Source organism: Telopea speciosissima, chromosome 6 (genome assembly GCF_018873765.1).
Source record: "Telopea speciosissima isolate NSW1024214 ecotype Mountain lineage chromosome 6, Tspe_v1, whole genome shotgun sequence".
NCBI lineage: Eukaryota > Viridiplantae > Streptophyta > Magnoliopsida > Proteales > Proteaceae > Telopea > Telopea speciosissima.
This window is the reverse complement of record NC_057921.1, coordinates 16,620,674-16,629,918: the sequence shown is the minus strand read 5'-3', so window position 1 is coordinate 16,629,918 and position 9,245 is coordinate 16,620,674. Positions and strand designations below refer to the sequence as shown.

At 37.9% G+C, this 9,245-nt stretch overlaps 1 protein-coding gene across 1 annotated transcript; it reads left to right on the top strand.

Annotated features, from left to right (window-relative positions):
- The first annotated feature begins 4,543 nt into the window (after positions 1 to 4,543).
- On the top strand, positions 4,544 to 8,153 carry LOC122664241 (alpha,alpha-trehalose-phosphate synthase [UDP-forming] 5-like). The gene is made up of 3 exons (XM_043859979.1): positions 4,544 to 6,692; positions 7,128 to 7,401; positions 7,627 to 8,153. The coding sequence occupies exons 1-3, from the start codon at positions 4,702 to 4,704 to the stop codon at positions 7,918 to 7,920; spliced, it is 2,559 nt and encodes an 852-aa protein (XP_043715914.1). The 5' UTR covers positions 4,544 to 4,701; the 3' UTR covers positions 7,921 to 8,153.
- Positions 8,154 to 9,245: the final 1,092 nt, after the last annotated feature.

Sequence of the window (9,245 nt, the reverse complement as noted above, 5' to 3'; positions counted from 1 at the left end):
ATCCCCTATAAGAGACCACGCTGCATCTCCAACATCTGCTCCATCTTGTCATCCCAGCGGGCCTGCATCACATCGAACTGTTCCATGGTCATGTAACGTGGGGGGTCCCCTAGGAGTCTTGGCTGAGACTCTTCCTGGTGTGGCAGCTCCTCATCTTCTGGAATAAGATTCTCACCTTCCTGCCGGGAAGTAGTCGGACGGGGCAAGATTCCTCCCTGACCAGCAGCGGGAGGTCCTAGCGGAGGATTTGCTGCAGCGGTGGCGGCGGCGGATCGAGTGATCCTAGCCTGGTTTCTTATGTTGGTCATAGTGGGATCTCTGCAGGTCTTTCTTCTCCGCTTCCCATAGATGGCGCCAAATGTTGTACAAGAATTTCTGTCGGAGAAAATCCTTACTGTAAACACAACTCTTAAGCTAATAAAGAAAATTGAAAGAAATTGAGAATGACAGAGAGAAGACAGAGAGAAGGCACTGGAATAATATATTCTCTTTATTGATCATTGAATACCATCTAATTCCCCCCCTCTTGAGGGTTTAGCCCTGAATTTATATAGATGGATTGGATTTAAAGTAACCCATTCTCCGTTGGTAGTGATCTTCCTTAGTAGTACGGTTTTTTGGTACTCTCATTCTTGATGTGGTCCTCTTCTCAATTCCGGGATTCTCAGTCCACGTGGGACTTTCCATGGGTGGTTATATAACCGCCATGGTGGGGGTTAGTTTCATAACCATCGGGCACGTGGGATTTTCCAAGCATGTGTCCAAGTTTCATTTCTTTGTGAATCCACGTGTACCGTCATGATTTGAGGTGGAAATTATGGTGTATCACTTCCAATTATAAAAATGCATTTGATATGCTTCTAGGAAGATACCGTTGGTTATTTAGGACTCGATGTGCAGCTCATGGAATTAATTTAATGTTGAAAGATATTTATGAGACTGTTATATGGGTTCAGGAAATTTTCGATGAAGCAAAAAACCTAATTGATTACTTATATAGATCTATCATTGTCTTGCAGTTGATGAGACAATTCACAAACAAGGATCTAAAGTATCCTTGTAAGACCAAATTTGCTTCCAACTTCTTAATGTTTCAGTCCATTGTTGAAGTGGAAGAGAAGCTTAGACTCTTAGTTGCATTAGTGGAGTGGAAGGATCTAAAAAATTCTAGATCTTTTGAAGCAATTAGGGTAGTGAATACTATTCAAAGAGAATCATTATGGATTGAGTCAAAAGAAGTTCTAAGGTTTACGAAAACAATCGTTCGGGTTCTTCGTTTGGTTGATGGTGATGGGCTTACCTCAAGGTACTTGTATGAGGCAATGGAAAGAGCAAGAAGGGTACTAGAACAACTTAACGAAACAGATAGTCGGCATGAACAGATTTTGGAACTCTTTGATAAAAGAAGAGATGGAAACATTTTGAGTCAAATTCACTATGCAACTGCCATTCTTAACCCTGTTTATTATTGTGGTCCAAGATTTAAAAAGAATCCTTTATTCAAAGAAGCAACAGAGTTCATTGGTGATACATTGGTTCCACAAACTGAGAGGGGAGATTTTTATCAAAAGTTGGCATCATACTAAATGAAAAGTTCAACGATTTTTTCTTCAATTGCCATCCTCGTAAGTGTAATAAGAACTTACAATTTAAAATTTTTATCTTATTCTTTTTATGTAAAAATTGTTTGTAATTTAGAATTACTTATTTATATTTCTTTTATCTTTTCCCAATGATAGGAGTTTGGTGGTCTCTTCAAGGTAATGTTGTTCCTATCTTACAAAAGTATGCTATTCGAGTTTTAAGCCAACCATGTAGTTCTTCAGCTTGTGAGAGAAATTGAAGTGCTTGGGAAGTTGCACAAACAAAAAGAGGAATAGATTGTCAGCAGAGATGTTAACTGATTTAGTTTATGTCAGGATGAATTTATTGATGATGAAAAAGAAGGCTGAACTTGAACAGAAAAATATATTGCCTATTACTCTTGACAATATAAGCGTCTACAAAAATGATGAGAGCGTTGAGGACATTAATAGAGAGCGAGAGAGATTGTTGGATGATGTGGATGATAGCGTTGTTGAAGACTTGTTATCCGGAGCTGTTGGCACTTTTACTGAGAGCGAGACTCAACCCCCAGATAGTTTGGTTTGACTTATTTAAATTGCAGAAACATTAATATGTTACCTTTTTTATTTTTAATTTTGTTTATTGTTGGATTATATGATGGCATGCTTGATCAAAACATAATTTCAACTTTGGACCAGACTAAGGTTTAACTTGGCTATGAATCAATTAGTGGGGATCTATGGAACTTATAGACTGTTGTCAAAATCATTTGAATAGATAATATTTTGTCCAAATTGTATTTTATTTTTTATCACTTACATTTTATGTACACATGCTAATTGATTTAAAATAGTTAATACTTAATACAAACATTAAAAATAATGTCCGAACTTTTTGCCTGAATTGGGTTTTTGTAAACGATTAATTCCCGAATCCAAATTTAAACCCGAATTTTATTTTGTCCATTTTTTTGACCGAATCTTTAAAATTACCAAACACATCATTCCGATTAATTCTTCGTCCGAATAATTCTCGAATCCAAATTTGCTAACTAGGCTCTTGACTCGTCCATGACTCGCTTTCTATTTTTCTAACAGAAGAAATTGGGTCACTAGTTCATAACTTATAAAAAAAAAAATCACTTGTTGATATTTCTAGAGTAGTGATAGAATAAACCAGGGTCCATGGAATAACTCTAAACCCTAAATAAAAACCACTGCTTTGAAATCATAAAAAAAAAAAAAAGAAGGGAGAAATTACCTGATTATCAAGGAAGATGGATACTGATTTGCTGAGATGGCTAGCTCATGATGATTACAGTTTCGAATCACGTAAAGGACTACTTAGAAAAATGTTACGTCATGATTTTGAGTCACCTTTGTAATTGGAAACAAAGAGGGCAGAGATAGAGAGCATTGGCTTAACCTAAGAGAGTGAGAACCGAGAGGATGACAGTTGCGAAAGCCTGATGAACTGTTATGTGCTTAATAGGACTTGCTCCAATGTAAATAAGTATTGGAATAAGCCCTTTTTTATTACCCAAAAAAAAAAGGAATAAGCCATTTTTTTATTAATCATGTATGGTCATGGTTGAGCGGTTGAGCCAAACAATCGGGTTAAACCAAGTTCCTGACTCTGAGACTCTAATGTGTGACACTTGTTCTATGCATCACCGCTTGCCTTTAAATTAAATGGCCATTCAGTGTCTTCCACTAAAAGACATTTCTTCTTCTTATATTTTTAAAAGCCCGAGAGCCGAGACAGGTGCAACGGAGCTTTCTATGTAATGATCAGTCCTTTTCCATAACTATTCCTTGTCATCCGTTGGATTGGCATATCACATATAATGGGTTGAGTCATAAGACATGATTGCAGTGTTCCCAAAATTTGTCCCTACCCCTGAATGCGGGTGTGGGACCCCTCAATTTCATTATAAGGATTGCCTAAGAGGGGACCGATGTGACACCATTCCCTCCACCACAGTGAGACCATTATGAACGAGTTAGAGACTCAGTTCAGTAAATGTAAATCAAACCGAGTCAAGCCTTAATGGTGGAATCTCTTTTTTTTTTAATTAAGTTGGTATGAGGAAGTTAACCGTTTTGGTTCCTTCTCTTGTCATAAATTTTTTTTTTTTTGGTAATGCCTTCTCTTGTCATAATGAGAGAGAAAGAGAGAGAGAGAGGAATCAAATGCTTTTTCTACTCGGAAAGCCACTCGATCTCTTTCTTTTCATTTGTTTTTGGACTAAGCTTTCTGATTATGTAAAAAAATCTGAGAGCTTTTATTTCTGAAATTTTTGTTTTCAAAAGAAAAGGTTAGAGAATCCTTCTACCCACAGTGGCTCTGGTCCACCACGCCTTCAAAATTAAGTAATATCTTTTCATCTTCAACTTCAAATGCCACTCTCTGCTTCTACTGCACACTTCTTGCAGGAGCTCTCATGAACATGGTCATGGTGAGTAGTTTTGTTTTAAATTTGTTGGGTGGGAGTGATTTTTGCATTTCTGATTCTTGAACTATGTGGGATATTATGGACAGAGTAGAACATCTTAGTTTTAGTCAAGCAGGTTTTATGGATTTCTATGCAAGTTTTGAGGTTATTATCAAGAATACAGCTTTTTTGTTCTTTTCCTTAGTTTTCTTTCAGAATTAGTTGTTTGGTTACATCAAAAGCTGAAATTATCTATCTGTTTTGTCTGTTCTCCTTAAATTGCGATTGTTGGACTTAATGCAACTTGTTTCTTCTTTTTTTCGCTTTCATTAGAGTGGGTAGATTTCGTTTTTTACAAATTTGAATCTGTTTTAGTTGTTGGGAACACTGACTGTTAAGGAAATTAACACAGAAGGGTTTTCTTCCTGTTTCTTAATTTCTTGTGTAAAAGAATTTCATTGTTGTGTTTTAATGATTTACTACTCTTCCAGAACTTTTTGTATCTCAATAAAATTCAGAAAGGTTTTCTGGGATTCTTTTACTTTCTGAAGAAGATATTGACTGTTCTTTGACTCTTACTGATTTTATCTTGTTAGTGGGGGGTTTTTCAGAGCTTAATTGTGTATTTATGCCAACAGGGGAAAAGAGGAATCAACAGACTTCCTATTTTTGTATAAGCTGAGTTTTAATCTCTTCCCATAATGGTTTCGAGATCTTATTCAAACCTTCTGGACCTTGCCAATGGTGATTCCCCCAACTTTGGTAGAATAGGGAAGAGGCTCCCTAGAGTTATGACTGTGGCTGGTATCATCTCTGAGCTGGATGATGAGAACAGCGACTGTTTAGGCTCCGATGCGCCTTCTTCTGTCTCTCAGGAACGGATTATCATCGTAGGAAACCAGCTCCCAATTCGAGCACACCGAAGGTCTAATGGAGATGGAAGATGGTACTTCAGTTGGGATGAGGATTCCCTTCTTTTGCAACTCAAGGATGGAATTGGAGAAAATGTTGAAGTGATCTATGTAGGTTCCCTGAAAGAAGAGATTGATCCAAGTGAACAAGATGATGTATCACAGACATTACTTGAGACCTTTAAGTGTGTCCCTGCATTCATTCCTCCAGAACTCTTCAGTAAATTCTACCATCGATTCTGTAAGCAGCAACTATGGCCTCTCTTTCATTACATGCTCCCTCTCTCTCCTGATCTTGGTGGGCGGTTTGATCGGTCCCTCTGGCAAGCTTATGTTTCTGTCAACAAGATATTTGCCGATAAGGTGATGGAAGTTATAAGTCCTGATGATGATTTTGTGTGGGTTCATGACTACCATTTAATGGTGTTGCCAACATTTCTTAGGAAGAGGTTTAATAGGGTGAAGCTGGGGTTCTTCCTCCATAGCCCCTTCCCATCATCTGAGATATACCGGACACTTCCTGTTCGAGATGAGCTGCTCCGAGCACTCTTAAATGCTGATCTTATTGGTTTCCATACTTTTGATTATGCTAGACACTTCTTATCATGCTGCAGTAGAATGCTAGGGCTTGCTTATCAGTCTAAAAGGGGTTACATAGGACTCGAGTATTATGGGCGCACCGTCAGCATTAAAATTCTTCCTGTTGGGATTCACATGGGCCAGCTTAGCTGTGTGATTAATCTTCCTGAAACTGAAGCTCGGGTTGCAGAACTACGAGAACAGTTTAGGGGTCAGATGGTTTTACTTGGGGTGGATGACATGGACATCTTCAAAGGGATAAGCTTGAAACTGTTGGCCATGGAGCAGTTGCTTGTACAACACCCTGATTGTAGGGGGAAAGTTGTGTTGGTTCAAATTGCAAATCCTGCAAGAAGCAGAGGGAGAGATGTACAGGAGGTCCAATCTGAAACTTATTCCACAGCAAAGAGGATTAATGAAAGATTCGGGAGGCCAGGCTACAACCCTATCATTCTGATTGATACCCCACTGCAGTTCTATGAGAGAATTTCTTATTACGTGATCTCTGAGTGTTGCCTCGTCACGGCAGTGAGAGATGGAATGAATCTTATACCTTATGAATACATTATAAGCCGGCAAGGAAATGAGAAACTAGATAACACCTTGCAACTGGACCCATCAGCTCCAAAGAAGAGCATGCTAGTTGTATCTGAGTTCATTGGGTGCTCGCCATCTCTTAGTGGGGCCATCCGTGTCAACCCATGGAACATTGATGCAGTAGCTGAAGCAATGGATTCTGCTTTAGTAATTCCAGAATCTGAGAAACAATTACGGCATGAAAAGCACTACAGGTACATAAGCACACACGATGTTGGGTACTGGGCACAGAGTTTTCTACAAGATCTCCAAAGGGCATGTAAGGACCATGAAAGGAGGAGATGCTGGGGTATTGGTTTTGGTTTAGGTTTTAGGGTAATTGCACTTGATCCAAATTTCAGGAAGCTTTCAGTTGACCATATAGTTTCTGCTTACAAGAGAACCAAGAACCGGGCAATTCTCTTAGATTATGATGGTACAATGATGCCAAAGACATCAATCAATAAAACACCAAATCCTGAGGCTATTAACATCTTGAACAGCCTGTGCAGAGATACAAAGAATGTTGTCTTCCTTGTTAGTGGAAGAGACAAGAAGACACTGACAGAATGGTTTACTTCTTGCAAAAAACTTGGAATTGCAGCAGAGCATGGTTACTTCATGAGGTATGCATCTATATATTGAGCTCCTTGACATCAATTTTGTTTGTTCTAGTTTCTCAATCGGTTTAGATCCAAAAATGGCACTTTATTTGAGTTCCCATAGGGGGTTCTCCAACTAGACCTACTAAATTCTGCTTTGATCTGTTACATTGGTTACGGAGTGCTTCTGTTGGACTTATTTGTATATTTCTTATTTATCAAGGAGTTCTATGGGTTGGGTTGAACATTTGAATGATTGGGATCTCCTTAATTATATGCCACTTGTATTTAGTTATCTCATCAGATCTTCAGTTTTACTTTTGTCTGTTATTTGATCCAAAAGTAAAATAATCAAGAAAGTCAAGTATTGTATGTTCATTTTTTTATTTTTATTTTTATTTTCTGTATGTTCTTTGAACCTTCAATTGTAAATCCATGTTGCGAAAAAATCCTCTTCAGGACAAATCAAGATGAGGAATGGGAAACTTGTGTGCCCGTAGTGGATTTTGATTGGAAACATATTGCGGAGCCTGTGATGCAGCAGTACACTGAGGCAACTGATGGTTCAGGGATAGAGACCAAAGAGAGTGCACTTGTTTGGCATTACCAATATGCTGATCCAGATTTTGGTTCATGTCAAGCTAAAGAACTTCTTCATCACCTTGAAAGTGTTCTTGCCAATGAGCCGGTCTCTGTTAAGAGTGGACAACATATTGTTGAAGTTAAACCTCAGGTTAGTACTAAATATTTTGATTTCCATTCTTTGTCATTACAATTGATGAATATATTGTATGAGAGGCTTATCAATAGTAAATCTAGAGGTTAAACTTCAGTATTTTCCTCAATGTATTGCTTACAGAAAGGATAATGCTTTTAAGCTGGAATTATTGCAAAGAAAAAGAAGAGTTCAGAATGCTGTGAATCTCAAGTTATTCATATTTATTATATTGCTCCACAGGGTGTCAGCAAGGGCATTGTGGCTGCACATCTCTTGGCAACAATGCAACTAAAGGGAATGCTTCCAGATTTTGTGTTGTGTATCGGTGATGATCGGTCAGATGAGGACATGTTTGAGGTCATCACGAGTGCCATGGCAGGCCCATCTCTCTCTCCAGTGGCTGAAGTGTTTGCTTGCACTGTTGGTCAGAAGCCCAGTAAGGCAAAGTATTTTTTGGAAGACACAACTGAAATAGTAAGAATGTTGCAAGGGCTTGCAACTGCTTCAGAACAAGCAGAAAGGAATTCTTCTTAGGCTTCTCTTCGAGTCATTACTGATTGGAATCAGATAAACAGGTTTCTACTCATCCTCATAAAGTTGTTATACATCATCCTTTCTATTTCAGCAATGCTTCTCAGGCCATATCTGATGTTCTTCTGGGGCTGAATCCCATGGTTCAGTTTGACGGATGTTTGATACACTACAGTAAGGTAATGGAATGAGTTCTTACTATCCTATCAATGAAAGGATGTTTACACTTCTATTTATTAACAATTTGTATAATCTGTATTAATATGTAGACTAGTTGCACTGCATTTCCTTGAATTGTGTTTGAATGTTTGCCCTTGTCCCCTTCCGTAATGAATGCTGGAGTTCATTTGGTGTCTTGGGCAGTTCAAGGGATAGTTTGGATTGTGAGAATCCAAACAGAATAATTCAATGGAGATCCATAGCCACTACCGGATTTGCATGACTGCATCATTTAATGTCCATGACCATTAGTAATCGAGACCTCAACCTGAAGTACAAGATTTAGTTTCAATTAAGATGCGGTAATTGGTTTCTTCTATGGGAATCTAATTTTCTAGCTAGACTAATTGTTGTATTATAAAGGTTTGTAAAACAGTTTAAGATTCAAAACACCTCAATGTATGTTTTGATTTGTAAAGGTTTTGTTTTTCCCCACAACTCGCATGCACTGTTTTCCTTCATGTGCTTGTTTTCTGGCTAGCAGAAGAAGAGCTGGTCAACCGGCTGGTGCCGGTGCCTGACGAAGATTCCCGAGAGCATTCATCTCTGTTGTGCTTTTTGTTTCTTTTTTATCAAAACACCACTCTTGCATGTCATTGTTGGACAAGTGTGTGTCCATCAAACCCGGTTCGGTCCGGTTCAACCCGATTCACCTTTGTATTGAACATTTATACATTTTAGTTTGATATTGTCACATGCGATATAAACTTTTTGAGCATTATGTGTCCCTAAGTTTTACTTAAAATGATAGTCACGACCTTAGTAAGTTCGGGAACGGCAATTGAACGGGAACGGATACGTATGACAATTAAACGGACTAGACGGTAATAATACTTTTCAAAAATCCGGCTTCATAAAATGCATACGGTAATAATACGGTATGCGTTTAATACGGGTATAATATGGCATAGACGGCAATAATACTTTTAAAAAAACGGACATATATTCATTATATAACATGCATTCATCACCTAATAAACAAAATAATATCATGATTTTATGAACTAAAATAAACACAATAATATAATATGCTATATAACATCTCTAAGATTATCATTTAACATACTAAAATATCAATAATCTACAAGAAATGAATGTAGATTGTCTGA